The 17,063-nt window shown below is 37.9% G+C and overlaps 1 protein-coding gene across 1 annotated transcript in view; it reads left to right on the top strand.

Annotated features, from left to right (window-relative positions):
- GPR153 (G protein-coupled receptor 153) overlaps positions 1-14,257 on the top strand; it is a 59,621-nt gene extending 45,364 nt beyond the window's left edge. Inside the window, exons 4-6 of the mRNA XM_072156242.1 lie at positions 943-1,132; positions 1,563-1,747; positions 6,289-14,257. Coding sequence (XP_072012343.1) covers positions 943-1,132; positions 1,563-1,747; positions 6,289-7,062 — 1,149 coding nt within the window. The 3' untranslated portion in view covers positions 7,063-14,257. The remainder of the gene's footprint in view (positions 1-942; positions 1,133-1,562; positions 1,748-6,288) is intronic.
- The last annotated feature ends 2,806 nt before the right edge of the window (positions 14,258-17,063 follow it).

The following is a 17,063-nucleotide window of genomic DNA, read 5'->3' as shown; positions in this document are numbered from 1 at the left end:
GAGCACTGACCTTTTTTATCTTTCTAATTCTTTCGGCTATCATGTCACTCACATGATGTTTAACTATTTCATTGGCCGAGAGATCACTTTCCACAAGCTGAGTGATGCTCTTTCTCCTCTCTTGGGAAATCTTCTTGGCTGCTTCTTGATTTCAACTAGTGACTTTTCGCTTAGGAATCAACCTAATAACACACAGAGTTATTAGGGAATGTGAGTACAGGTTGTAATTTGTAGCATACAAGATGAAAAAGATTGTTCCACAACCAGGAGAAACCCCATAACAATACAGATACAGGACAAGAATCTGCAGAACTAAACACATTCATGTATGAGAAGATGTTTGCCTATAAAATGTTGGTAGTCACATTTCAAACTGTAGTGGATGGTGAGAAATGGAGCATGAAAGTCAAACGTTCAAAACATTATTACCCCTTTGATTCTCAGTGTATATAATAAAATGAAAGAAAAAACTGCTGAAAATACCAATGAAACATGAAAGTCAATGGGGGAGATTTATCAGAAATGTTTCTGTTCCAGTTACCCATGGAAACCAATCAGAGATCAGCTGTCATTTTATAAACAGCTGTGCAAAAATGAAACTTGAGCTCTGATTGGTTTCCATGGGCAACTAGAACGGTTCTGCTCTCAGACTCTTCTGATAAATCTCCCCAAATGAGAGAGAGAATAGTAATGTTTGATTTTCTTCAAAATTGCCTACATAGATTTAGGACACTGACATGACCACTATAGGGAGGTTATTAAATATTTCTGTACACTGCAATATTAATTTATCTAATTGATTTATTACATAAGCAAAAAAGTAGTCTAAGCTCAGGAATGACCTGAATTAGACGTTTGGTTGTTGAATTTGCATCTGTGTGTAATTCCCATAGTGAGAACAGTCCAACTAATGTTCTGCAATTTGCTTCCTTTATCTCACAGGTTGTAAGTTTCGCCAGTTTAAAGTTTGACAAGTCTGATGATTGGATGGTCCTGGGTGTCCTCTGGTGTTCTGTAGTTCAAGCGCTACTGCTACCCATGTTCCTCTGGGCCTGCGACCGCTATCGGGCAGATGTGAAAGCTGTTTGGGACAAATGTATAGCAATTATGTCCAATGATGATGAAAATGAAGGTGAGGAAAGAATCAGTGCAAGATATACAGAGATTAATATTATACTAATTCAAAATGATCCTGTGGGGATATCTAAAATCCTGCATTTGTGGTTCATTTTGCATTTACTGTTTTGGTGGTACCTGAAAGTCATGTTTGCTACTCTGCGGTGGTACCTGTGGGGGATGTGCATAGGTGGTGCTTGTTTTTTTCCTCGTGGGTGGTGTTCATGGGTAGTGCTTGAGGGTGGTGTTCATTGGTGGTGGTCGTGGATGGTTTTTATGGGTAGTACTAGAGGGTGGTGTTCATTGGTGGTGGTCGTGGATGGTGTCCATGGGTGGTGCTTGAGGGTGGTTTTCTTTGGTGGTGCTCATGGGTGTTATTCCTATAAAACCACCTTACATAATGGTAAAGTCACTTTACTCCTTTTTATTTCTTCTTTTTGGCACAGACCACAGCCCTGATGGAGGTGTTCACTCTGATCTCATATATGAAAGACCCTATGACTACAATTACGGGGGAGATATCATGGCTATGGAGCGTATTACTAAGTATGACTTTTCGGCTTTAGAAAGGGGAATTCCACAGATGTATCCTATGAAGGAGACACAAGAAGATAAAATGCACTATCTTCAGGTATGGTGACTTGCTAAGTATAAAGGTTAATTGATGTTGAATAATGTGAACACAAAAAAGACACCGATAGACATATTTTGAGCCCCTAGTTTTGATGGTTTTATTAAAAAGACCAGCAAAAAACATATGTTAATCAATTTTTTATGAAAAAGAACTTTTCTATTATACACTTCTTTGTGTTCCAATTATCTTTTTCATTTTCCAAGACCTCTGATTTCTTTCAGTGAATGGAAATATTCTTTGTTACACCCAGATAGTAGTAAACCAGTACAAATGTGATACTTCCCACAGCTTTTTTTTCGAACTAGTAACAAATTCACATGAATTCATGAAGTACAGGTTGCAGAACATTTTAGCTTTAAAATAGACCTGTCACCAGGAAAGTGATTTTTATCTGGTGACAGGTTCCAATATCCTATAAAAAAAGATTGAAGCACTACCTGTTTTTGTGATCGGACTGATGCTTTACTCATGGGGTAAAAAAATTATATAGTGAATATTTTTACTACATGGTAAACTCTCGGGCAAAAGCAGAAAGGCTTAGCTGTGTTCTTAAAATTAATAAATCATATTTATTACGAAGCAATAGCTTTAAAAATGCATATTGTTTTTTTTTTTTAAATCCATTGTTGGCAGAAAAATGAAAAAGTTATGGCTCTTTGGCTACATAATAATTTCTTTTCTCTTCCATGATCAGGTTTACTGTAAAAAAGTTGTAAAATTTAAAAAAAAAAAGCTTATTTGGTATCAGTGTATTCATACGTGCATTTAGAGCACAATACAAAGCAGGGAAAGGACACTGTAAAGAAATTGCAGTATATTTGCATCTGTTATGCATTCATTCGAAATTTTGGCACTATAAATTACAAGTCGTCCTGCAAAAAACAATCCCTGTAATAGTACACGTTCTGTTTTAAAGGGATAACTGAAGTACATTATCCTGGTCATTTAGATCTTTAGGACATAAAATCCTTTTTTTTATTAGTGAAACTAATTTCCAGCAGAATAGCCGTTTAGATTAGGGGATCTTGCTATAAAAATGGTAAGATATGACTGTACATTAATAGAGCACCATTTCTACTAATTTGTAAGTTGGGGCCTTCTTCAGGACTCCAGAGGAGAGAAGCAATTACAAGTTTAAAGTTTCAGGCCTCAAAGTTCCCAGCACCTGAAACCCTCCCCAATAGCAGTGGTCCCAAGTGGGAGAACAATGACATTGACACAAATGTAACTGACCCTATTATACAGCCTTGTAGTTTATCAATGATGTATGCTAGTTTCATATGTACTGTTATACAGCACATGGCAAGTATGAATAACTGATATCTCACTACTTGACCTTTGTGACTTGCCCTTAAATCTTGCCCAACAAATATTTAAAGGAACGCTACACAAAATCTGATATTCTGTGTTTGCTTAGTGCAGGGCCTGAAGGGGCAGGTTAAAGTGCTTAAAGCATAACTAAACCTTTTTTTTACCTAAAGAATTTAAAAATACTGATAATAATAGTTAACATTGCAATATACTCCATTAGGTAAAACAGCTCCTCTTTGTCTCTTTTCTGCTCCTTCTTTCTCCTGTAGTGAGCAGTGTGTTTAAAGTCATGTACACTGCAGAGATATAAGGACAGGAGGATAAATATTAACTCTTTTCATAGAATATTTCATTAATGATTTAGCACTCTAAGAAGATAAGAATATCCATGGACGATCTGTTGAGAGATAAGTAATTGGAAACATTGTCAATCTTAAAGTGGTTTTCGCACAGGATAGGGCTGAACTTGCTGATCGGTGGGGCCAATCTCCGTCAGCTTCATAGAGATAAATGGAGCAGAACTAACATGCTCGGCCGTCTGCTCCGCTCATCTCTGGAAGCGACAAGGGGTCTGGCGGAGGTACCTCAGACCCCATCGGACCCCAGTTCTCATGATCTGGGGGAATCTGCTCATTGAGATCCCCACCAATCAGCAAGTTAACTTGTCACCTGGATAGAACCCTTTAAGGTAGGGTGCAAAGAGTAAGTAGATTACAAAGCTTACCATTATCATTTGCACTATTCATTTGTAAAAACTTATAAACATTTAGTTATGCTTTAACAAAATGCACTGCCTCTCATACCTTACCCTAGGAATACCACAGTGTATCTGTTTTTTCTTGGAGTGTTCCTTTAAGGATTTGAATGCATAATGAAAACATCAATTTAAAGACTCTACCATTTTTTTCACATAAATATTTTTTTTTCCTTCTCGGAATCTGCTCAGATTTTCATGTTGCATTCGGTCTGAAATATTTTTTCTTGAATGTCTCACTATTGTGTTCTTGTTGTTATTTTTAGTATACATGATTATTATGCTGGGCAAAATGAAGAATGGCAGCACAGAGGGATATAAGAATTTGCACGTAATATTTTTTAATTTTTTCAGAATTTTAGTTATTTTTAATATTATGTTGCTGATTTTATATAAACAAAAAAATTCTGTATTTTTTTTTTTAAACTTTGCTTTATTTTTAGTAAGGGAATGACATTTTGACTATTTGCTTGCACTTTTGCTACCCTTGTGTCTTGTGTTATTTTTTTTTTTATGTCCCTGAATATTTAGCAACTGTTTGCTTTCTAAATTTCTCATTGTAATATTTCTTTGTGATCTTTATTTTGTATTACAAAGGAGTAGCTTCAAGTGCAACCAAACCCATCCCCATCCATCTCTCTTGTATACCTCATCCTGTCTATGGCAAAAATTTTCTCCAGAGGCTTGTAAATTCTCGCTGGTGGTGGAAACATTAACTGGAATATTTTGTTATCTTCAGGGCTTATTGAGCTTAAGTTTATTAATTCGACTTATGCAAGTTTTTGGTTTTGATCTGCATGCGTTGATGTGCCATTGTCTGATCATTTTACATCTGGCTTGAGTTATTGAACTAAAATTCTAAAAAAAAATTATCTATTCCACCTTATCATCTTAAGACAAGAAGGATAGTTTAGGATTTGAAAATCTGCCCCAAAATTGACCAACTTTATACTATTTCATTTTTACTAGAAATTGTGAATTAACATATTTTTATGGGGGGAGGGAATAATACATTAAGTCTAATGAGCCTAGTTAATGCTTGATGTTACATTAATCTACCGTTCATTTATATTTATTTTGTCATTATTTCTTTATGGATTAGATAGAGCTATATAAGGTAAGCTATATAGTGCTAATTTTCTGAGAGGGTCCAACCATGGTTCTTTCTGCCATTGAGCAGCCATGCTTTTGCTATTATATATGCCTTAAAGGAAATCTACCATTTGTTTTCATGCATTGTGAACCAAACATACCTTGTCAATGCTGTAGCTACACTAATGCAGAAACATATCTTGTTTAATCCCAGATCCTAGTGGTTTTGCTCAAATACAATTGTAAAATTCAGGACCTTTGTAAAGCTGGTTTACATGCTGGCTGCCATTTATAAACACATCACACTGGGCTTCCTGAACTGTCCAGATAGGACTAATCAACCTTAGCTGGATGACTCATACACAGCAGCTGGGGGATGGTGCAGCGATTGATTGCTTCTGCCTGTCAGGGACAACACAGTGGATACAGCGTTCTCTGAAGCAGTGCATAATTAGGGTAAGAATTTTACAACATGAATAGCCCTTTTAGAACTGCCAAGGTAACATTGCACCTTAATTACAAAACTGTCTTAAGACAGAAAAAAGCTTAACTTTTATTTAATTATGAAATAAAACGTAACCAAGTTTCAATCAAACTAACTTTCTTAAAATTGCATGTTTGAGCTGCTGTCATTGCCATATGAGCCTTAAAGGTGATTATCTACTCAATATGTTATTCACAATATTGGATCTCTGCAGCGATCCTGCTAGGTAACAGCCAACAGAGGTAACAGGCAACAGAGCTTCATTTATCATAGTTTTTTCAGCAAAACCACTGAGCTCTGGGATTAAACAAGATATGTTTCTGCATCAGTGTAGCTACAGCATTCTCAAGGTATGCATGAAAACAAATGGTAGATTTCCCCTTAGGGGTCTTTAGGTATTAAGTTACTAAAAAAGAGTTTACTTTTTTAGGCCATTAACCAGTCAAAATAAAGTAAGCGGCTGTGTAATAGGAAGTAATTCAGACTTTTAAAACTTTTAAGTTGGTCCAGCACCAAAGAGGACCACATGACCAATGTAGCAGTTAATAGAGTTGGGGACCTTTTATGAGTAGCTAACTTTTTACTTCTCACCTAACATAATCATATCATTTCCCAAAATGCTCTGTGATGCTCCGTGTAGCTCAATGTTCCATTGCTATCTATCAGTCCGTAGACATCTTAGCATTGCAGATGTATAGTATCATGTGGTAAAAGACTATGCTCATACTAGTCAACATCCTTTCTTCAAGCTCAAAAATGTTTGTTTTGAGTCACACCAAGCCATGATGTTTTATGAAGACTGCTTGTTTTTTTTTTCACATTGATTGAAAGTTTTATGGTCCTATTGACATGACATGATGGCCTTTTTCCTAATAACTGGTGCAATATTTACCCTAGGTCCCTCCAACGAGACGCTACTCACATGATGAAACGGATTTTTATACCACGGGCCAGATACCAGCATTTCTTCATGGCTGGGGATCAGCAGAAGACATTGCTGCTATTTCATTCTTTACACTGCCGAGACGCGATAGACGCAGTAGCCTGATAATGTTCCATGAAGACGCCAGTTTGCCCTATCGAAAGTGCCGCAAAGCCTCTGAGAGCCTCATTTCACTCAAACACTTTACCCTGGAAGAACTTTACAAAGACGATTTTAAGTGCTTTAGCAGAGAAGAAGTGGTCAGTTTTATCGATGACACTCCTCTGCCAAGTCCAAGAAAGGGTCCGATGAGGTCTTCTTCTATCGCTCTTATTCCAGATGCCCTACAGCATCCCACACTCGCTCATTTTACCCTGACAGACTTTGAACGAGAGCCACAGGTATTACGGAGATTTTCCCCTCATGGAAAAAGTTGTACTTTAAATGTACCTAGTCATCATAGACCTCATGATGACCATAAAAGGTATTATACTGAAGGCCACCGTAGACCCCGTAATAGTCAAAGACATGTTCAGAAGACTGATTCTCAGAAATTGGAGGAGCTTACCTCCAAAAACCGATCTGGTGATTCCAACAATTGTCAGGCAGGGCTAAGCAATACATGGACTGGACAGGACCAACCCAGCAAGGTTGAAGATAAAGGGAGTACAAACAGCTTTTTAAGTTCACCTTCTGCATCATCTGGTTACATAACGTTCCATTCAGATTCCATTGGATCTACATCTTAGGGATTCAAATTTTTAGCAATTTTTGGATTTATAATTTTTGAACAAGGAAAGGTACTTTGCTTCAGAGTTTACAAATTTCTCCTTTTCATGTATTTTACTACCCAGAACTGGAAACAGCACCAAAGAAGAGACCTTGTATTTTATTACGCTCAATGGTAACAACTTTTTAGCTTTTTTTCTTCTGCTCTTTTTAGGGAAAAAAATAAAAGAAACACAGATTCACAGGTCATAATCAGCTTAAGTTCTCCTGATGGAGTAAAAACATAACATAAAAATAGAAGGAAAAACTGCTAAATGCATCCAATTCGTTGTACATGAAAAATGTGTCTTAAAATGCATTATCTCTTTACACGTCATCATCAATAAATATATTATGCATGCTTATGTAACTCCTTTGTCCACTCTCTATAAGTGACTTTTTGATATACATTTTACGATTTTCTATTACCGAATGAAATTTGTTTTGTGTGAGTTACGCTGATGAGTTTACAAAAATGTTCTCGAAAAATTGTTCTAATTTGGACTTTTAAAATTGAAATATTGTACCTATAATGTATGGTTTACTCTGTTCTATATCTTTTTTTTAATAAGTGCAGAAACAATTTGCTGTTTGTTGATTTTTGTCATTTACAAAGTTAGCATTGTTCTTATATAATTTTATATAAGAAGTGGGGCATCAGAGCTGACTGTCTTTCTTTTTTATTCCTACTTTCCAAAAATATTATTATAAAAGAAAATATGACTGCCATATGATGGAAATATTCCAAATTAATTATGACTTACAAGTGTTGTAAAACAGCATAAAAATAATTGTATGATTATTAATTTAAAGGAAATCTGTCACTATATTTTAACAAATACAGCTAGTGACAGGTTCTGATAAAGCCCTAATAACTTACACCCTTCTTTTAGCTAAAAATTGTTTCCCTTACATCCCTATAAATCAACTTTAAGTTTTATTACCTAGCATCAGAGAGGGCGTGTCCTGCTTGGCCATCCCCTCGGATCAACTCCTCCCCATGTCCCGTGCCTCTTCTCAGCATGCCATGTGACCAGGGTGATGTCATACTAGGTTCACCCAGTTGCATTTGCAACGTCCACCTCATGTATGTATCTGGTCACATGAAATCACAGTAGCCTCCATTAACTTCTACTCCTCCCTATATGTCCATAGAGGTTGCTGGGATTTTATGTGATCAGATTCATACATGGGGTAGACCTTGCAAGTATAACTAGGTAAGCTGCCTTAGATGACATCACCCTGGTCACATGACATAAAGTTCCCAATGATGTAACAGCGCTCTCTCTTTATGCTCCACACAACAGCATGTCCTAGCAGTGAGACCTGTCAATCAGGAACAAGGAGGCAGGGCAATGCAAGTAAAATTTACTATGCAGGATTCACACAGTGTGCTGGACTCCAGGTGAATGGCATATAAGTTTACAAACTGATTTTTGGAACATAGAAAGGAACCATTCATTACGTGCAATGCTTTTTAAACATAGTTTTAATTTAGTATTTATATTCGATGGTTTTATTTAAATGGAAGATTCTCTTTAAAAACAATTTAAAGGGAAGGAGATTGAACGTAATTATGAATCAAGTTCTCCTGTGACTTGTAAAACCTCCCAGGTAGATTCTTTTGGTTCCAGTCCAGCTTTAATGTTAAAACCAATGTGTGTGCAACCAATGCCTTCATTACGTCAAAGTAGCGAAAATGAAAACATTTGAAATTTTAATAGTTTGATAAAAAAGCTTTTCCTGTACAAGTCTTAGAACTGCTGCACACAGACATGTTCTGCCTGTGGAAACGGACCCATGTGGTGGTCAGTTCCTAAGGACAGAACACATAGCAGTGGATGGGAGTCCTTGCATTTTAGTGAAATATGATGCAAGGATTCCCTTTTTGCCAGCTGAACTTCATAGCCAACACTGTTGTTCTTTCGGCAAAAATAGAGTCCTTGCATTATATTTCAATATGATGCAAGGACTCCTGTCCACTACACTGTGCCCTGTCCGTGTGTTCGACCAGCATACGGGCTGTGTGCAGCCGGTCCAATACAGATCTATATGTATATGTACAGACTCCAAATAAATCATGTCTAGTCTTATCTTGCAGCCTTCATAATGATCTTATAACCTAAATGGGTGCATACCACCATCTATCTAATTGCAGTTCTCTTACCCATCAACAACCCCCCCCCAACAATTCAGTTTTAATAAGAGCCTATGGAAGGCCCTTAGACCTGTAATTGCATTATGTAAAAATACATAATACAGGGGGCCTTAGAAAAGATTTTCTTACATGTTAAAAACACATAAAAATTAAATACTCCCATTTCAGTCATAATATACTGTATTTTCCAAACTATAAGACGCTTCTTACTATAGGACGCGCCCCAGATTTAGGCTTCCAAAAAAGGAAAAATATATTTTAAACCCTATTGGTTGCACTAAAGCACAGCACACACACATTGACAAACACAGCTCTGCTACATCCGTAGATTTACTCACACAGCTCTGCTTTATTCATATATTTACACACACAGCTCTGCTACATCCATACATTTACACATACAGCTCTGCTACATCCATACATTTACACACAAAGATCAGCTACACACACAAACAAAAATAGGAACACACTCAATACTGCTGCATACACTTTGCACTACTATACACAGTGAGCACACATGAATACACACACAGCTCTACTATACACATATGAAGGAACACAAAGGAAACTACTCTACACATGCATACATATACAGCTCTACTATACACATATAAGGAACACAGTGGGAACTACTCTAAACACAGAACCCCCCCCCCCTTCCCCTCTTCTTCTTCTTCTTACTCTGTCCCAGCGCAGCTTGTCCCCATTCTCCCAGTATGGGGACCCACAACGTTCATCAACAGGGAGATATATATGTGTGTGCTTTTCTCTGGTAGGTCACAATGACTTTTCAGGGTCAATGGATTTTTTCTTCCATCTATCTTAGAAGTCAGATTTCCTCTCTAGTGGTAATTGTTAGTGTATTTACTAATGCATGTAACAAGTTTTGCTATAGAAGAAGTCTTGTTATTTTACACTTCAAAACAAGTTTAAATAGGGGGTAGACTGTTTTTTGTACTGTGTTACTTGGTTCAACTTTTTAGACTCTACAATCCAGACACTGGTAAAGTGTTGGGTCGCAGTGTCAATATGTCAAATGTAATTCCCATACAGTAACTAACAACTTTTATTTATTCCCACACTTGTAACACCCTACACATTTTGTCCCCCTTCTGCTCACATTGTGGTCTCTTTTCTCTTTACATTCTGGTCCCATCCTCCATAATCCCCTCTTCCCCAATGGTCCTTCTTATTTTGTGCCCCTTCTCCTCCTCCTTACAATGTGCTCCCTCGCTCCTCATTACATTTTTTCCTGTGGTGATGTAAGAAGCATGTGATCAGTCACATGATTCTGACATCATTGCAGGTCCTGTAGGACACCTGGGAGAGGAGAGAGCAGTGCGGAGGCTCTCCTCTCTGGGAGATCGGGTGCAGCTCTATATAGGGCATCATCCGATCTCTATTACAGCGGTCAGGAGGGTCTGGCAGTGCTGGATCCTCCTAACCTTTGGTCTATAAGACGCAGGCACTTTTTTCTTGCTAAAAGGTGCGTCTTATAGTCCAAAAAATATGGTATATAAAAACATAATTTCTACCACTATATATAAAAATGCCACTGCTAACAAGAAAAACCAAGGGGTACTTGATACAAAGAAAAAAATTACATTTATTGATATTTTTAACGTGGAAAGGCCTTTTATGTGGCCAACCCCTAGCATGGCATTCAGAAATAATACAGTCACGATTTACTTGCGTCCAGATTACAATTTGCACAGTCAATGTTATACCCCCTTACAAGCTCACTTTTCCCAATTGGTTAAATTTTACACGGAAAGGATCATCAGGCACATGTCAACTTTGCTGGATAAAATTTATATTTAAGAAATAGAAATGAAAAGGTCCTTCCTACAAAGAATATTGTTTATCTGTAAGTGTAGACGGGAATTATATTCCTAGATATTCCAGCAATAATGTAAGGATAATCTGTCTTCACCTCAGAACATTTAGAAACAAATCTATTGCCACCTTCACAGCATTGCATCTGCCAGAATGGGGACCATCACATATAGCAGTGATGGCGAACCTTTTAGAGGCTGAGTGCCCATACTTCAACCAAAAGCCACTTATTTATTGCAAAGTGCCAGCACAGGCTCCTAAAGACACCAATGCAGTTGAAAGGAGGAGGGCAAATTTACTTATCATTGTAGGAAGATTCTTTGAGTCCTGTCTGGTGAACTTCATGCTGGGGTGATGGCCTGGGTGCCCACAGGGAGGGCTCTGAGTGCCACCTCTGGCACCAGTGCCATAGGTTCGCCACCACTGACATATAGGGTCGTGTAAGCAGGCATTAAGAAAAAATACATATGCACTCCCTGCAGTGGCATAACTAGAAGCTGATGGGATGCTGGATGCCAGTGCATCAGAAAGCCCCAACACAGTTGGTTTTTTGCCTAAAAGAGCTCCATATCTGCATATATTTATTAATGTCTACATAGATATAACTCCACATAGTAGTATTTTGTGATTGTGGCTTTTCAGTTATTCTTCCAATAACAAGGTTTCTGTCTTTCACCAAGGGTCATGAGTTTAAATCCAATCAGAGACATATTATTAGTGTGAGTGCTGAGAGGAGACTATCTCCTGCTAGGTAAGGCAAGAAGATGTCTGTCAGTAAGATAGGGACAGAATAAATCATGTACGACTTCAAAAAATTAGGAAAAGCCATGTTTATAAAATACAAGTTATGCTAAAAATCTTCAATACAATAACCCTCTTAAAGGGAGAGTTCATGGTGTTAGAACTTAATACAGACTTGCAATACATGGACATTACAGAACATTACACTACAGTGTATGGAGCAGAGAGAGGGAAGAAAGACTCAATATTCAGGTTCAACACATTTACTGCTGAGCAAACAATAAAATCTGTGCACAAAAACTAGCTAGAGGAGTGTCTGGGGAGATTACAATAATTAAATACAAATGTTTATTTTTACTCAAATAAAGTCTCTAATTGTGAATATAATTTTTGGTGGACAGACCCTCTTAAGGGAGTATTGCTAGCCTAAGATGTGACTAACCCTTTACGTGATATTCCTCTACTTTGCAACTGACAACCTGTAAAAGGAACCGGATTATTGGACTGTATACTCAATAGGTCATTTAGAATATTTATTGGTTCCATGTTTGATGATTTGAGCAGCTGACGCCTATATTATTTTTTATTGAAGTCTTTTTTTTATTGTAGACCCCGTGGTAATTATTTATCATGACTGGCTTTTTACACATTTTCGTATAGGAGTTGTACCGCACACCTCGGGTTTTGTTGTTCAGGTGCTCTGGATAGGGTCCCAATCCCATTCAAACATTATAGTACGGAATCCAGTCACACTGATTGTGAGTTTTTGAATTTTTTATTTTGCAAACAGTTATATTTAAGTGACGTTTCGGTCAATCACTGACCTTCTTCAGACACAATGTTTAAGTTTGTAGGGGTTCAGAAGCTGCTGTGCAGGCTGGGCGCTTAGGGGAAGAGCGGGAGTCCGCTTGTAGAGTAGAAGCGTCAATCAGTGATTGACCGAAACGTCACTTAAATATAACTGTTTGCAAAATAAAAAATTTCACAATCAGTGTGACTGGATTCCGTACTATCATGGCTTTTTACACATGTCTGCTCGCAGCATCCCTGAATTCTGCTTGGAACTCTATTTTTAAGATCAAGGTGCAGCATTAGATACAGGCATCTACACATTTATAGGGAACCTGTCATCACATTTTTCACAAATATAGCAAGTGGCAGATTCCCATAGAGTCCTAGTAACTAACTGACCCCCTTCTTTTAGCTTTTTCTTTTGTTCCCCTCAGATTCCCATATATTCAACTTTATTATTTTACCTGGTGTCCAAGCATATCCATAGTGAGTTGAGGTGGGCGTGGCCTCCTCAGGCTGGATCCATCAGCTCCTCCCCTTGCTATCTCTGCATGCAGCAGTATTGTCATGTGACCAGGGTGACATCATCACAGGTCCTTTAGCCTTCTAACAATGGAAAACTGTACACCAAGTATATATTTCATAAATTCAGGGCAAATCATATTACATGAAATTACAGCAGCCTGCATGGAGAGGAGTAGAAGTCCTTACAAGCATGCTTTGATTTTTTTATGTGATCAGATATGTGCATGGGGTACTGTTAATAGACTAAAGGACCTGTAATGGTGTTGATCTGGTCACATAACAATAGGCAATGCCCCTCAACTCAATCTAAAGTTCCCAATATAACAGACAAGTCTATAACTCTGATATTGTGGGGATGAACAATTTGGAACTAAAAAAGAAGGGTATCAGAGGGGGTAGTCCACCTAATATTTTTCTTTCAAAAGATTTTGTTAAGGAGCTGTCCCATCCTAATGTGGGGTCTCTCACTTAACACCCCCCTCTTCGAGTCACTGCTTGCTTAAAATCACTGATTAGGCCGGACCACATGACTGCAAAAGAAATCCATTGTGACAATTCCTGCATACCTGCTGGTTACAAAATGACTCCCTGAGTGTGGCATGGTCCATATTTAAAATGACCTCTATTCTGATGATTTTTGGTTATATTGTGTTACCAATCCTGTTTATAAAAGCCAGGCCTCCATTTATATCTCACAGTATAGCGCCACCTATGGCATGAAGAAGAACTGTTGTCATTGATTTAAACATTTGTTTAAAAATTAGAAATTTCCACATTTTCCAAACAAACACACAATATCACTATACTGATGTAGCAGTCCTTACTATGTCACTTGGTTTGTTTTTCTTTATTGCAACGTGATAACTTAATTGCAGTTCTAAGGACCACAGACATCACAAGGCTCTGCGCTGCTACGTGGAAAGAGAAGACTGAATGATGTAATCCTCTAAAGTTATTGTTAAACACAGTTCCCCTTTAATATTAATGTAGGATTTTTCAGATAAAAAACTGACATTAAACAGTCTCTGATATTTCATGCATGACTATGAACTGATGACTTTGTATGATGCATGTGTGTGGATGTTATGTAATAAGATTAAACATTAATATTATGCACTTTTTAAGATGCGTTTCCAAGTGACTTCCGCCATTGAAGGTAATTTTCCAAAAACTTTCCAAGTATTATGGAACACATAGGACTCATAGGGGAACATTTAGCAGGGCTTCTATGGCACAAAACTGGTCTAGAAGTTCTGAATTAATCATAAATGCTAGCAAACAGCTAGAACTTGTCATTATTATCCCCTTTACATCATCTCCTTCCAAGGGGCTGTGCGGAGCGTGTGGCCGATGAGGGAGTTTGCTGGTGCGGGTCATTTCTGAACTTGCTGCTGTCAGCGAATTTTCATATGTATAGTATGCAAACTTTGACCTAATTCTAAACCATATTGAATACAAACATACCTCTCAGACGGAAAAAACGGACTGTTTTAATACTTATCAATAAAATGCATTAAGATTACAAGTGGTAGGACACAGAAAGGGAAAAAGGCGGACAAACCCAGACAAAAGTGGAGTAAGAAAAAGATGGAAAAGTTATGACATGGTGAGAGACTGAACCGGTATATGCTTAGTGCTAACCACTGTGGTGCCTGTTATGTATAATAACTGCACTGCCCTGTATCTAGGTTATGTAACCAGTAACTATTAAAGAGAGAGGTATCAGCTCTTACCAGATGGTAATAGTGTGGAATTGTGCCACTGTCCGGGAGGGTCCGCGTCCCCTAATAATTCTAAACCACAAAGGACCTGGCGTAGAAATAAGCTTTGCAGCCACCCCTCAGATTATATCAGGAGACCAGAGCCTCTTGATGTATCTGGCAGCGATGAAGGGCTGGGGATTTCATAGTACGGCTGCGCACCAGCATCGGCATATAGTAAATCTCCCCCATAAGGCCAGCGATACATCATGGTGTATCTTTAAAATCACATTTGATTGACATTATTGTCATCTTATTGTTCAGGAAATATAGGGGTCCATTTATCTTATCTCTGTTTGTTTTGGCCAGTCTTTTTTCAATTCACTACTTTGGTAATTTATCAATCTCACTTCTTCTTGTGTTTTTTGTTACAAATGTCTCAAAAATGTCGCACAAATGTTAAAAAAGGAAGAAAAATAAAGATAAATGACTCCTATAGAATTATTGATGGGATAGCCGGGAACTGAAAACAGGGTATAAAAGGGCACACCAGTGAAATTGATTCTAGGGGCCAATCTACTGCTACATAGAAATATTACCTGCATTGCAAGCTTAAGTGGGTAGTCTAGTATCCAGAAAGATGTAGTTGAAGGTAGTAGAGGAAGTAAAATTAAAAATACAGTACCATTTCTACTTCCCTTTCTTCCAGTGCGAGGCTAATGGTCAGTACACAGTGGGAGCAGGGGTGATGCTATGTCAGGGCTATTTGGGGGATGTTATAAGAATTAACCCTGGTTTCAGTGCTTTGGGCTGGTGGGCTTGCTGTAGTTAAGAATGCAAGTGGCAGCACTGGGCATAAACTTACCAATTATACACTCCTGAAAACTTTAATAATAACTGATGACAATAACCATATAGGTCCGACTCAGCCACTATGTCACTGATGCTACAAAGGCCCAAGCTGAAGTGGGATTTAGTACCTCAAAGGTGACAATATGCTCCTTTGGGTTCAAGGATGCATAAAGACTTTACCAGATGTCTTCAGCTCTGTGATACACATCTCCACATTGTGTCCTTAAAGGAACCTGTCATCAGAAATTGACCTAATAAACTACTACGAGTACATATATGATCCGAAAGGTAGAAGGGATTCCGTCCTTACGGTAGTAGGAAAAAAGGACTATACTCCCGGCGCTTCTCCGATCCAAAAATGGTAGTTTTTATTTTAACATATAAAATCAAAAGTATAAAATATCAGACAACGCGTTTCGCGTCCTATTGCACGGACGCTTCCTCAGGTCTAAATTACACTTGTTAGCCCAACATTATAAATACCCATCTTACAGGAAGTGATGTCAACAGGAAGTGATGTCAACTAATGATCTCACATATAAACAATTTGCATTTAATATTTTATCACAAAATAGTTCTATATTATCTCATGTAGTGCAAGACTAAAGCTAGAACATGTCTATATTTCTTTGTTCCAAAAACTAGTTAATTCATAGGACGTAAGTCCTGAGAGAGGTGTTTGGAATGTTGGTGGAATACACCTGGGTGGGAGTGACATCTCTCGATCACATGACGTGATCTCGATCACGTGATCACGATCACATGTTGTCTCTCGATCACATGATCACATCACGTGACGTCTCTCGATCACATGACTAGTCCCATGATCGACATCTACTTTCTTTAACTAATATTTGGATGCGCGATATTATCAGTGACTATAACTGACACACAACGGAGCCAAGCGTCACAGAAACAAGCTCGCAGGAAATCCAGACTAAAGATAAGCATAAAAATTAAACATGAATTGAGATAAAAGGATTAAATAATGGTTTCTGAGACTTCATTCATGCCGTCAGGATTGAGAGTCTGCAACTTGAAAATCCAATATACCTCCCTACGACATAGGGTCTGGTATCTATTATTAACACTTTCTGGAATATGGTCTATAGGCATAATACTAAGTACATTTTCGTTTTTTTGATGTTTAAACAAGAAATGTTTAGAAAGACCATGCTTAAGGAAGCCTTTTTTGATGTTATTTCTATGTCCGGTGACCCGATCATGTAATTCTTGCGTGGTCCTCCCTATATACTGGAGGCCGCATGGGCATTCTGCCAAATAAATCACATAGCTTGACTTGCAGGTCATAGTCGTTTTTATCGGGTATGACTGCTGTGTGACATTCGATTTAAAGGTAATGGCCTCATTCTTTATA

This window comes from Engystomops pustulosus, chromosome 6 (genome assembly GCF_040894005.1).
Source record: "Engystomops pustulosus chromosome 6, aEngPut4.maternal, whole genome shotgun sequence".
NCBI lineage: Eukaryota > Metazoa > Chordata > Amphibia > Anura > Leptodactylidae > Engystomops > Engystomops pustulosus.
The sequence above is the reverse complement of the archived record's forward strand: the minus strand, read 5'-3'. Positions and strand labels throughout refer to the sequence as shown.